This window comes from Phodopus roborovskii, unplaced genomic scaffold, assembly GCF_943737965.1.
Source record: "Phodopus roborovskii unplaced genomic scaffold, PHOROB, whole genome shotgun sequence".
NCBI classification, from domain to species: domain Eukaryota; kingdom Metazoa; phylum Chordata; class Mammalia; order Rodentia; family Cricetidae; genus Phodopus; species Phodopus roborovskii.
The window spans coordinates 21071405-21084764 of record NW_026126460.1 but is presented as its reverse complement, the minus strand read 5'-3'; the positions used below and the strand labels follow the sequence as shown (position 1 = coordinate 21084764).

The 13360-nt window shown below is 49.1% G+C and overlaps 1 protein-coding gene across 1 annotated transcript; it reads left to right on the top strand.

Annotated features, from left to right (window-relative positions):
• The first annotated feature begins 1937 nt into the window (after positions 1–1937).
• Dnpep (aspartyl aminopeptidase) lies at positions 1938–11323 on the top strand. The gene is made up of 14 exons (XM_051190514.1): positions 1938–2226; positions 2311–2399; positions 2498–2611; positions 2864–2989; positions 3164–3294; positions 3508–3583; positions 3695–3802; positions 4728–4805; positions 5680–5763; positions 6738–6898; positions 7271–7310; positions 7410–7511; positions 10447–10614; positions 11180–11323. The coding sequence occupies exons 1-14, from the start codon at positions 2139–2141 to the stop codon at positions 11228–11230; spliced, it is 1416 nt and encodes a 471-aa protein (XP_051046471.1). The 5' UTR covers positions 1938–2138; the 3' UTR covers positions 11231–11323.
• The last annotated feature ends 2037 nt before the right edge of the window (positions 11324–13360 follow it).

Here is a 13360-nt window from a genome sequence, read left to right as displayed (position 1 = left end):
TCTGCCACTCACTAAATGGATCTTGAAACTGTCCTGTTTTAAGAAAGGGTGGGAGGACCCTTCCAGAATCTCTCCCCACCCCTGATCATTACCATCCAGATGTCCCCAGAGACCTGTCATCCCTGGAAAGATTATTATACTCTTAATAGTTGGGCTCTGTGTTACACCCCAGAGCCACTAAGAATCCTGATCCATCGATGAAGCTAGCCAGATGGATGAATTTAAGATTACTACACACTCTTGACATGGAAATAAAATATTGGAATTGCTTCCAAGAATATATGGAATCTGCTTCCTCACCCCTACCCCAGTCGTTTTAGGAAGTAGAAAGGACTGGTAGTGGTGGCTCATGTCTGCAGCCTCAACAGTTGAGAGGTTGAGGCAGGATTGCCCTGGATTTGAGGGTCAGCCTAGGCTACACAGTGAGTTCCAGAAAACCCTGAACTAGAGACCCTGTCTAAAAGAAACAAAACAGGCATGGATATTAAAATCAAATCCCCAGGCCACCTCAACAGCCGTGTGATTCTGACGTTTGTGTCCCTCAGGGACCTACAGGGTAACAACGACTAACCAAAAACTATAGAAAAGACCTACGAAGCCCGTAGTAGTTGTTCCAGACTTCTGCAAACAAATGTATGGAGTCCAAAGCCCAGCTGTGCCTTTTGTAACTAGGGACAGGTAATCTCATTCTGTTAGTTCATCTATAAAATACTGACAGTAAAGTCACACGGATAGGAAAACTATGAGAACTAGATGCAATAACACGTTTATCATAACAGAAGCTCACGGTGCCTCAGGAACATCAACCATTCTGCTCCTGTTACAGGGGTGGCTGTGCAGAGAGAGCCCTCTTTGTTGTACCTCTGAGACCCACAGGTCAGCCACTGTGCTAACACCTCCGGGGCGCTAGAGGGCGGTGCTGCCGCAGTGGGCGGCGCTGTCTAGGATACTCCAGGACCTGAATCCCCGGCGTCAGCTTCCAGGCTGCTGACAAAGGGAAGGGCAGAGCGGTCAGCGCCAGTAGACTCCGCCTGATGGAGGCGGGGCGAGAGGCCCAGCGGGGACGGGGCCAGCCAAGGTAGGCCTGACAGGGCGGGGCTACAGGCGCAGCGGGGGCGGGGCCTGGAGGCGTCGGCCTGAAGGGGTGGAGCTCGTGGAGCATTGGGGCGGGGCTGAGTGGTCCACGTGGTTAGAACGCGGCCTGATTGAGGGGCGGGGCGAGAGGCGGGAGCGGAACCGGAACGCGTCCCGACAGGGGAGGAGCTCGCGGAGTGGCGAGGGCGGGGCGCGTCCTGACTGGAGCGGAGCAGCCCACGTGGTTAGAACGAGGCCTGACGGGAACTGAGCGAGGAGCGGGGCCGGAACCCGACCGCGGCCCGACAGGGGCGGAGCTCGCGGACCAGCGGGGGCGGGGCGGGGCCTGATAGAGGCGGAGACCCGGCACGGCCTGGCGAGAGGCGGAGCACGCAGCTAGGCGAGGGCGAGGCCTGATCGAGGAGGGAGGAGCGGAGAGGCAGGGGCGGGCCGAAGTCCGACCCCTAGAGACCCCTAGCGTGGCGGGCTATGCAGGTGGGTGGCCATCGCCAGCTCCACAGCCCGCCGCGCGCCCTTCCGAAACTAAGCTTAACGCGGCGCTGAGACGGGCGTGCTCCGGTTCCCTCCGCGGTGACCTGACCTTCCCGGGGTCGGAAGGGGTGTCCAGTGCCTGACTGGGTGGGAGGGCAGGTGAAGGAGTGCTTTGATTCCGGAGGCGATGGCGCGCCCACTAGTGGCGTTTTCGGATTTGAGGGCCGCTCCGGAACTGGAGTTTCAGTTCGAATCCGGATTTCCCGGCTGGGCGGGGCGTGAGATGGGATTTGGGGGCGGGCCCAATGCCTCGGTTAGGGGGCGGGCCTTTCGGGTCCTGCTGCTCGAGGGGCGGAACTGAGTGGAAGTCCTGCTTGGCTGGAGCTGAACCTTTGAGCACTGAGCGGTCGAGCTAGGAATCCGGATCTGTCGCTGGGAAAAGGGGCAGCGCAAGCAGAGATCTGAGCCTTGGAGCTCTCGTTTCTAGGGGGGTTGGATCCTCCGAGCTAGGGTGAAAAGAGTGGTCCCCGACCTGGTAGCAGCTTGAGCGCCCTCTCCTCCCGTAGGTGGCCATGAACGGCAGGGCCCGGAAAGAGGCAATCCAGGCCACAGCCAGGGAGCTCCTCAAGTTCGTGAACCGGAGTCCCTCCCCTTTCCACGGTAGGTGATCTGGGTTAGGAAGGCTGGGAGAGTGGGAGTGACCTGACCAACACCCATCGCTATGAGAAAGCCCTTTCTCTACAGTCGTGGCTGAGTGCCGCAGCCGCCTCCTCCAGGCTGGCTTCCGTGAACTCAAGGAAACAGAGGGCTGGGATATTTTACCAGAAAACAAGGTACTAGGGAGAGTTTGGGGGCAGAGGCTGTTTCAAAGTCCTGTGTTCCTCCTGATTAAGCAACTCACACCCCTGCCTTTCGCCTCTCTCTTTCCCAGTACTTCTTAACCAGAAACTCCTCCTCCATCATTGCCTTTGCCGTGGGGGGCCAGTATGTTCCTGGCAATGGCTTCAGCCTCATTGGGGCCCACACGGACAGTCCCTGCCTTCGGGTAAGGAGTTAGGGCTCTGTTGGACTGAAGGGAGGTGCTGGGGCAGAGTGAAATGAAGAGATTCAGAAGGTGCAGTTTGGAACGCCCTATCCCCAGGTACAGGAAAGAAGGTAGACCACCCCGAGCCCTCCTCACACACACTTCCCACAGTGAACTGATGTGATATTTGCTCCGTGTGTAACTTGTCAGTTGCCCGAGTCTCACTCCCAGATGTTGTCATCCAGACCTCTTTGTTCTCATCTCTGTGCTCAGGTAAAACGCAAATCTCGACGGAGCCAGGTGGGCTACCAGCAGGTCGGTGTAGAGACCTATGGTGGTGGGATCTGGAGCACGTGGTTTGACCGGGACCTGACCTTGGCTGGACGAGTCATTGTCAAGGTGGTATAGAGGGCCTAGGAACTGGGGAGGTTCTCACTTTAGCAGCCACATTCCTTCGGGTAGCAGTGAAGAGTCTTCATGGGGAAGAGGGACTTGGTTATTCTGGGTTTAGTGAGGGATTTAATCAGTTGGATTTGGAAGGTACCCAGTTCTGACCTGGCCATTGGGCCACAGTGCCCTACCTCAGGTCGGCTGGAGCAGAGGCTTGTACATGTGGAGCGGCCCATTCTGCGCATCCCACACCTGGCCATCCACCTGCAGAGAAATATCAATGAGAACTTTGGACCCAACACAGAGATGCACCTGTGAGTCTACACCAAGGGCGGTGATGGCTATGAGGGGTGGAATATGGCACGAGGTGACAGGAGTCCCACTGGGACCCAGAGGATCACCTCTTAATGGCCATAATCAAGCTCCACTTTTGGAGTCTAGTTTCTATCTGCTATCTATTCGGGGAGTGGTCTGGAAATTGGAGGACAAGGAGAGGCCTAAGTTCAAACAACCTGTTTTCCCCACAGAGTCCCAATTCTTGCCACAGCAGTTCAAGAAGAACTGGAGAAAGGGACTCCTGAACCAGGGCCGCTTAGTGCTGCTGTAAGAAGCTCCCCTACTCCTAGGAGGGTGGGCAGAGTGGAAACAGACCAGTCCCCTGGGAAGGGGCAAAGGGACCAGCAGGCCCTCCTTCCAGCATCTTCTGCCTTATAGGATGAGCGGCATCACTCGGTCCTCTTGTCTCTGCTCTGTACCCATCTGGGACTGAGTCCTGAGAACATCGTGGAGATGGAGCTCTGCCTGGCAGACACCCAGCCTGCAGTAAGGAGTGGCTGCAGGATTTTGTGGGTGGGGTCCTCCATGATCTCAGCTGACTACAGCACATCCCCTGAAGCACTTAGCCCCTCTGTTAGTCTCCTTTTTCTTCCTAGTAGATTCTATTTCCTCCCCCTCCCAGATAAGCAGAGCATCTCCCCCCAAGACCCGACTATGGGAACTTGGTTAGGGTGTGGGCCTTTCCCAGATCCTGCAGCTCAGTGGGCGGAACTGGGTGGAAGTCCTGGTACCTTTGGACCAAACCTCTGGGAACAAAGCCAGGAATCCAGATCTTTTTCTAGGGAAAGGGGTGGAAGCAGAGATCTGAGCCTTGGGGCTCTCATTTCTAGGAGGGTTGGATTCTCAGAGTGTGCGAGTTGTGAAGTGGTGTCCACAGTTTCTGCTTTTGTGATCCCTGCTTGCTTTGACCTATGCTGGCTCTGAGCCTTTGAGAGCAAGAGGCCTGTTACCTTCCAGCTGCTGATGTACAGAACTGCTAAATGGATTCTCTGGCTTCTTCCTTTTAGTTGGCTTTTTTTTTTTTTTTTTTTTTTTTTTTTTTTTCCTGAGACAGGGTTTCTCTTTGTAGCCCTGGCTGTCCTAGAACCTGCTCACCTGCTCTGTAGACCAGGCTGACCTAGAACTCGGAGATCTGCCTGCCTCTGCCTACTGAGTACTGGGATTAAAGGTGTGGGCCACCACTAGCCTGCTTTGTGTGTGTGTGTGTGTGTGTGTGTGTGTGTGTGAGACTATTTAGCCCTCTCTTCATCTGTCCCACTAGTAGGTCACCCTTGGCCTTCATTCTCAACTGAACAGCAATAATAGTTCCCTAAGCCAACAATCATGAGTAGTTTTTCTGGCCCTTGGCAACAGGGAGAAATGGGTGATGGGCCTGGGCACTTAGGTCAGAGTGTTGGTCCTGTCTTTCTAGGCCCTGGGTGGAGCCTATGAAGAGTTCATCTTTGCTCCTCGACTGGACAATCTGCACAGCTGCTTCTGTGCCCTGCAGGTGAGGAGCCAGAGCACTCCAGGCAGCACATAGTTGTGAGGGGGGGTTAAGAGTTGAGATGAGAGGCTTATCTTAAGCCCCAGGAGGTGGAGAGAGATGGCTACTTAACCAGGCCTTTACCCAGCTGGTGCTGGAAGGGCCCAAATGCTGCAGCCTTGGCGTCACTATTTCTGTGCTGGTCTGAGACCAGGAGCTGAAGTATGGGAAAGCTAGTGTGCCATGATGTCTTCTCCTTCCCCAGTCTGCTACTTTCCTTAGATTAACAACCTCTGCCTGAAAAGAAAGTCCTTGCCACCATGAAAAACAGTATCTTTCATTCCCTTCTGCCTCTGACTTGAGTCTCTCCTCAGCCTTCTTTGTGTTCCTTGGGATCTCAGTAGGGCAATCTGTACCTCCTGCTTACCTTCATGTTCTCCACCTTCTATCTACCCTAGTCAGGCCACTTCTCAGCTTCCTACCCTTCCTCTGCGTTTTAACTTGCCTTTCCCTGTCTGGCTTGTGGTTGGAGATAGGCTCTGGGTAGTTACTGTAGACCTGGGGCCCATGTCTGCTTCTGAGCCAACCAGCTACGTTTGTGGAAACCCATCAATTTGCATGATCTTCATAATCAACCTCTCAGGATTTTTATCTTCTTCCTGTCTTCTGCAATGCCCTGCTTTCTGCAAGGGCAGACATGAGAGCCAAGTACCCAGAGAATGGATTCGCCTGTCCCATTAGACAGGTCCTCCACTGCCAGGCAGTGCCCTAAGGAAAAGGTTGCTGAAAGCCAAGCCAGCTTCGCTGTCAGGGCAGCATGCTATTCCCAGGTACTGGCAGACTAAGTTGTTAGAAGTGAAAGGGCAAGGATGATGACCCTGTCTGCTTTTCCATCCAGGCTTTGATTGATTCCTGTGCAGCCCCTTCCTCCCTGGCCAGGGAGCCACATGTGCGCATGATCACACTCTACGACAATGAAGAGGTATGTGCAGGGCTCTGGGCAGAGGGCCCTCTGTGGAGTCTGTAGTAACTACCTGGTGACACACACTCAGAGTGAGTCAGGGCCAGTCTAGAGGCCCCTGAGATGGGGGAGGAGAGCTGCCAGTGTTTCTGTGGTACCTGTCGTTCCTTCTGTTCTACATACATCTGCTTCTAACTGGATCCCTTATCCTGTATTCTCTGTGCTTGCTACATTCCTACCCCAAGGACAGGGGCACGGGTCATTCTTTCAGGTCTGTGGCTTGGCACATAGTGGGTCCTCAGCTGTGTGTTTGGCTGCAACCTGAGATGCTGTAGTGGAGCTTGACAGATAGCTAGTTCTCTTACATAGCTCCCTAAATCAGTTAGCAGTTAGGATAGGTCTTTTGTATATTACTCTGGGTATTTGGCTGTTCCATCTCTGGCCATCTTGTCTGTACCCAGTCAGCAATAAAGAAGAGGGCAGAGAAAATAGATGCCTGTGTCTTTAAGAGCGAGGTTCACAAATGAAATTCATTATTATGTACACTCACAGAACTTATTGTGACCACACTTAGCGACAGGGAAGACTTGGATTGATGTTTCTAGCTGGATAGTTAGTTGTGTAGTACTACTTGGGTCTTCTGTTACGAAAGATATCATGGTTAGTTAACAGTCTCTGTCACATGCATCAGGGGAAATTACCCAGGATGCTGTGGCATCAGCTGAGCCCTAGATGTAAGTGTTGGGGACCAGTGTGGGAACTCTACCAGTAAGTGCTATTTCTAGCCCATAAATGGCTGGGAATCAGTCTGGTCCCAGTCTACTGTCAGATGGTCAGTAATGACCTAGGTGGGCATAGGAAAGTTTCTAAGAATACCAATCCCATCAAGTGACTCCTGAGGATCCTGAGCTATTGTGAACATGGGGCTCCTCTTATTGACCTGCATGTCCAGGCCCATGATCTGATTCCCAGAGTAAAGTCTTTGCCATCCCCAGGTGGGATCAGAAAGTGCTCAAGGAGCACAGTCTCTGCTGACGGAGCTAGTACTACGGCGCATCTCAGCCACATCTCAGCGCCTGACCGCCTTCGAGGAAGCCATACCTAAGTCCTTCATGATCAGTGCAGACATGGCCCATGCTGTGCACCCAAACTATGTGTGAGTCTTCGTGCCAGACAGTACTCACTGCTGGAGACCCAAGCATAGCCCACTTACAGGTTGGCCCTGCCTCTTTCTCCATCTCCTGGGTGATTTGGGGCTCTTCCTTTTGATTGTTCTAAGTCCAGTCTTAGTGAAAGTCATATGTTGCCTAAGCCAGGTACGTGTGTTAGATAAGCTTGGTCTATAACCTTGTTTACTTTCATGGCTGGGATCTGCGGGAAATGTTTGTTTTGAATGCCCTTGAGGGCCTGCAGGGCTGGGTGGGAAAGAATGCCATGACCCATCAGTACTATCTGCCTAGGAAGGGGTGGTAGATGTTGACACACCCTCACTACAGTGCACTGTCCTGATCTTTACCACCTCTCACAGGGACAAGCATGAGGAAAACCACCGGCCCTTGTTCCATAAGGTAAGGCTCTTCTTGAGGGTGTGGTAGACTGTCTGACTCCAGCCTGTGTGGTTCCTCCTGGGCCTCATGTCATCTCTGTTCCCCCTTGACTTTTCCCAGGGTCCTGTGATCAAGGTGAACAGCAAGCAGCGCTACGCCTCTAATGCAGTGTCAGAGGCTCTGATTCGAGAGGTGGCCAGCCAAGTTGGGGTGCCCCTGCAGGTGAATGTGTATCTTTTCTGGGAAGGCTTGGTGGGGGAAGCAGGATGAAGACATAAACTGATGTGCCCCCAGTGAGTGGGGAGTCCCAGTAAATGAGATCAGGGGCTTGGGGTACAGAGATACTTTAGCCTGGTTTGCTAAGCTGTATGGGTTTTAGTGTCCCCCATCTGTAAGTCGGGGTGATAATGATCTCTGCACTGCTGATTTCTGTAGGGGTTACTCCTGCCACCTGGTAGGTTAGTCCTGCCTTTTTTCCTCCTAACTTCCCTGTATAACCCAACCCAGAAGGAATATTCAGGACTGGAGAGCCTAGAACCCCAACTGTTCGCTTTTCCTCTGGCCTTGAAATCACTGGTGTATGTACACACACATTGTGTGTGTACATATATATTCCTATATCAGGGATTTGGCTCAAGGTAGTCCAGTAGCAGACAACACCCAGTTCTGGTGGATGTAGGAATAGACAAGGGCTGTTTCTCTTTCATTGTCTCTATCTTGCCCTGTGTAATGCCAGATTATTCTACTCACACGGAGGCCTTTGGGAGGAAGTGAGAGCTAGCCATTGAGAAAGGAGGATTCTGGGAAGGTCCAGGCAAGAACATCTCAGCCAGAGGGAATAAATAGAAAGATCTGCAGGGGGAATGGCAATGAGTTATCCTAGTAGTGCAGAGAAGGCCAGAGTAGTGCAGAGAGCAGGTGGAGTAAGAGGAAGCTCACCTAGGCCAGTTTGCTTCTGAGGTCTTGGAAGAGCATTTATATTGTAAGGTATTAATTATGAAGACATTGTGGCCTTTTTCCTAATAGTTTACAGCAGAAGCAGGGCATATATATACTTCAATAAATTAGAAAAGACAAATAGAAATGAAAAAATAAAAATTGAACCAGATACGGTAGTATATATTTGTGACCCTAATTCATGTAAAATAGAGATGGGAGGATCAGGAATTTAAGTTCATCCTCAGCCACATAGCAAGATCAAGGCCAGCCTGAGCTTCATGAGACGTTGTCTTAAAAAGACTGAGGTCTGGGCTAGAGAGATGGCTCAGTGGTTAAGAGCATTAGTTGTTCTACCAGAGGTCCTGAGTTCAATTCCTAGTAACCACATGATGGCTCACAACCATCCGTAATGAGATCTGGTGCCCTCTTCTGGCCTGCAGGGATACATGCAGGCAGGACACTATACATGTCTCAAAAGGAAAAAGTAACACTAGAGTTTTATATATTCTTCCAGATTTTTCCTGTGCATTCATTTTAAACATTGTAAAATTAAATCACTGGATACATTTGTTACCTCTTTTCAAAGACTGGCTGGACAGTAGCTGTACAAGCAGTGAGCTCCTTTTTAGCACTAATTGAGCATCCTTGCTTGATCAGCAGTTACATTAGAACTTACTGACAACCTTCCCATTCTGTGAGGTAGAAGCTGTCCTCATTGTCCAGGCTGATGAGTTATCATAAGATGATTCTTAGGCCAGTGAAATGGCCAAGTGGATAAAATCACCTGCCACAAACCCTGGCAACCAGAGTGACACCTAGGACCCACATGGTGGAAAAGGAATTCATTCCTGCAAGTTGTCCTCTGACACATGTACCACAGCACACACACACACACACTAAAAAATTTTAAAGATGATTCTTAGCAGGAAAACAATTGTTCATTCTTTCTCTTTAATAACCTTTTTTGAAGGTGAAGTTTTGTCCCAAATGTCATTACAAATTAGTGTCTTTGCTTTGCCTTTTTTATGTATCTTAATTGAGAATGTTCATTGATGGGATGCTATCCGTGGAATTATAATTATAATGCATGATGTTCAAGTTGTCATGGCTTTGACCAGTGAGAGCCCTTTCCTGTGCCCTGTGACATAATTTTTTGGTACAGTAAGAAATTTCAGCCTCATTTTTTCATTTCCCTTTTTAAGAGTTGGCAGCTAGGGGGAAAAGTGTGTGTGTGTGTGTGTGTGTGTGTGTGTGTGTGTGTGTGTGTGTGTGTGGTTGCTTTTGTTTCCTTTTTAATTTAAATTAGAAACAAGCTTGTTTTTTACATGTCAATCCCAGTTCCCTCCCCCCTCCTCTCCTCCTCTGCCTCATGTGTGGTTTTTAGTGTGTTTGTTTTGTTTTTGGATTTTTCTAGTCAGGGTTTCTCTGTAGCTTTGTAGACCAGACTGGCTCAAACTCACAGAGATCGGACAGCCTCTGCCTCCCAAGTGCTAGGACTAAAGGCGTGCACCACCAACACCTGTGTTTCTTTTTCTGTTTTGTTTTTTAATCATGAATTAATACTGTAATTCTTATTTGACAAAAATTGGCTTTTATTTTATAGTTCTGTTTTACACTTAAAAATAGGAAAATCTAGCATCATATTGTGTTTGTTTGTTTGTTTTTTCAAGACAGGGTTTCACTGTGTAGCTTTGGAGCCTATCCTGGAACTAGCTCTTGTAAACCAGGCCGGTCTCAGAACTCACATAGATTCACCTGCCTCTGCCTCCCAAGTGCTGGGATTAAAGGCTTGTGCCACCACCACCCAGCAGTGTTTTTAAGTTTTCCTTGTTTTTTTAAGATAGGATCTTACTTAGCCCATGCTAATTTTAAACTCACTGTGTAGCAGAACAGGTCTTAAACTCCTGATCCTCCACCTCTCAAGTGTTGGAATTACAAGTGTGTGCCACTGTGCCCAGAGTATGCACTGTGGAGGACCAAACCCAGGGCTTCACGAATATTAGGGAAACACTCAACCAAGTGAGCCACACCCTCAGCCCAGCAGTATTTTTTCTGCATTGAGGGTCCAGATTAGGTGTAAAAGTAACAAAGCAGTGTCTTTAAACATTTGAAGACATAGAACTAAGATCATCTTCCAGCCCTGAGGCTCTGGGGTATCTTCCTCCTTGATCTTAATGAGCATACCTAGTGTTTAACTTATGACCTCTCCTCTCTCCAGGACCTCATGGTCCGGAATGACTCCCCCTGTGGTACCACCATTGGACCTATCTTGGCTTCTCGACTGGGGCTTCGGGTGCTGGACTTAGGTAGCCCCCAACTGGCCATGCACTCTATTCGGGAGACAGCCTGTACTACTGGAGTTCTCCAGACCCTCACCCTTTTCAAGGTAACTCCCACCTGACTTTCCTCTCCATTAAGTGGCTAGCCTCTATGCTGGAGCTGTAGAAAAACAAGGGCCCTTGTATCAGTTTCCTATCACTCACAAAATAAGTGATAAACAGTCTATAAGAAGTCAGTGTTTGTTTTGGCTCACAGCATTAGAGGCTTTATTCCATGGCCAGTTAGCTTGTTAATTTGAGGCTTGTGGTGAGAACATGTGGTGGAGGAATCCGCTCCCCTGAGAGTTGCCAGTGAGGGTGGGGGGAGAAAATGGATCCCAGTGTCCCCTCAAAAGTGTGCCTTATCTGAGTGATCTAACTTCTTCCCTTCAGGCCCTACCTCTTAATGGTTACCTCCCAATAATGCCATGGGCTAGTGACCAAGCCTTTAACACATGGACCTTTAAGACCACTTACATATGTCATACCATCCCTCATTTTCAAGGCCTCAGAAAGTAATTGGCTAGAAAGGGGCTGAGGGATGAGTAGATACTAGAACTGAAGATGATGGAGGTGAGTGGTAGGACACCACCATCTGGTCACTTGCTAATTCCCAAATGCCTTTCCTTTTAGGGCTTCTTTGAGCTGTTCCCCTCTGTAAACCGCAACCTCATGGTGGACTGAGGCCTCTTGGTGAGGCCCCTTGTGTTCACCCCGTGACTGAAGGGGAGGATCTCAGCTTGTGATGCTGGGTTATTAAAGTGGATTTTCCCTCCAGCTCTCTTGTGCTCTTTCAGAAGCTACATGGTGGGGTCCAGCCTGAACCTCTGAAACCAGAGCAGAGGTGAAGGTTGGGGTGCAGCAAAGGATAAATTCCTAGAAATAAAATTAATCAAATGTATATACTTAAAATGCAGGTAAGTACTGTTAGGTTGTGTCTCACCTGAGCCTGAAGCTCCTGTTTACAAGGGTGTCACACCACTTCTTTTTTATTTATCTTTTTAGATTTATTTTAAGTGTTTGAGTGTTTGCCTTCGTGTGTATGGGGGACAGGGTACATGTATGCCTGGTGCCATAGAGACCAGAAGAAGCACTGGTTCTTCTGAAACTGTAGTTATGAGCCAGGATGTGGATGCTGGGAACTGAACCCAGGTCCTCTGCAAGAATAACACGTGAATAAACACTGAGCCATCCTTCCAGATCCAGCTTCATACTTCTCAAAGCACTTTCATTCATTGTGATTTTGATCTCCCAGACTTAAGAGCTTAGAATATGGGTCTGGAGAGATAGCCCAGTGGTTAAGAACACTGACTGCTCTTGCTGAAGGCCCAAGTTCAGTTTCCAGCACCTACATGGTGGCTCACAACCATCTAACTCCAGTTCCAAGGGATCTAGTACCCCTCTTCTGGCCTACCCGGATACTGCATGTACACCCATGTCATGCATAGGCATTGTATACAAAATACTTACACACATAAAAATCTTCTTAAAAAGAAGGGCTTGGCGTTGGTGGCACATGCCTTTAATCCCAGCACTTGAGAGGCAGAGACAGGTGGATCTCTGTGAGTTCAAGGTCTACAGAGAGAGTTCTAGGACAGGCTCTAAAGCAATACAGAGAAACCCTGTCTCGAAAAAACAAAACAAAAAACATGGTTCAGCAAGACCATGTATGTGTGTTCTGAATAAACAGACTTATTTATTAATTGGTTTGAAAAGTATTGACTCTGGAGAGACTGTGGGTATTGATTACACTATTTCAAAGTTTGTATCCATTTAAGTGAAGATAAGTTTAAAAATTCAAAACTGGAAATGATGGGGGAAAGGTCACAATAGGATGAGGAATTTAAGGTGGTAGGCTTAAACCAAGTACAGTAGTGCATGCCTGCATCCCCAGTACTCACTGGGGAGGTGTGGGACCGGAAGATCCTGTTTGAGGCTAGCCTGGGCTATATAGGACCTGCCTCAAGAAACAAAAACAGATAAGCGGACTATTTCACAATGTGCTATATAAAAAGAAATTACAAAACTGGGCATTAGAGCTGTGGCTCAATGGATAATGCTGTGAAAACATGAGGACCCAAGTTCAGACCTCAGCTCCCATGTAAAAAAAACCAGACATGCTGTAACCCCAGTGCTATAGGATGTAAAGACAGGAGAATCGCTGGGTTATGCTGGCCCCCAGCCTAGTTATGTTTTCAGTGAGAGACCCTGTCTGGAGGAAATAGGGAGATAGTCAATGTCACCTGATGTGTCCCCCCACCCATCCACAAGTGCACAGACCCATGTGCACAGGAGTGCATATACAGTACACAATTACAAAACCAAAAAAGTATAGGAGTAAATAGCTAAAAAGCTTGTCAGACTGAGTATTTTCAAAATTGTAGCTGTTTGACCCACATGGCTAGAGTTAAGATGAAGAAATACATGAGAGCCCTAACCTTGGCAAACGATGACTTTGGTACCATAGGTGGTGAATTTTTCAAGCAATCAAAGGTTTTTGAAATTCTGAGGTGGGTGTAAACTATAGATTGTGGTATAGTTGGCAGCTATTGAAGGACTCCACAGGTGCAAGGTAGCTTTACGGTTGGGGAAGTCTTTTTCTATGATGGGCTGTGTAATTCAACTCAGTGACTTCATTACCCGTAGTTCCTTACCAGAAGCCACCCTGGCAACAAGACACAGGCCACTGCCTATAGTCGGAGTCAGCTATGCTGTGATGGGTAGCACATGAGCTCCTTTTCACGCTGTGATAAAAATACCATAATGAAACTTACAGAAGGAAGCATTTGGAGAGCTCATGGTTCCAGGACAGTC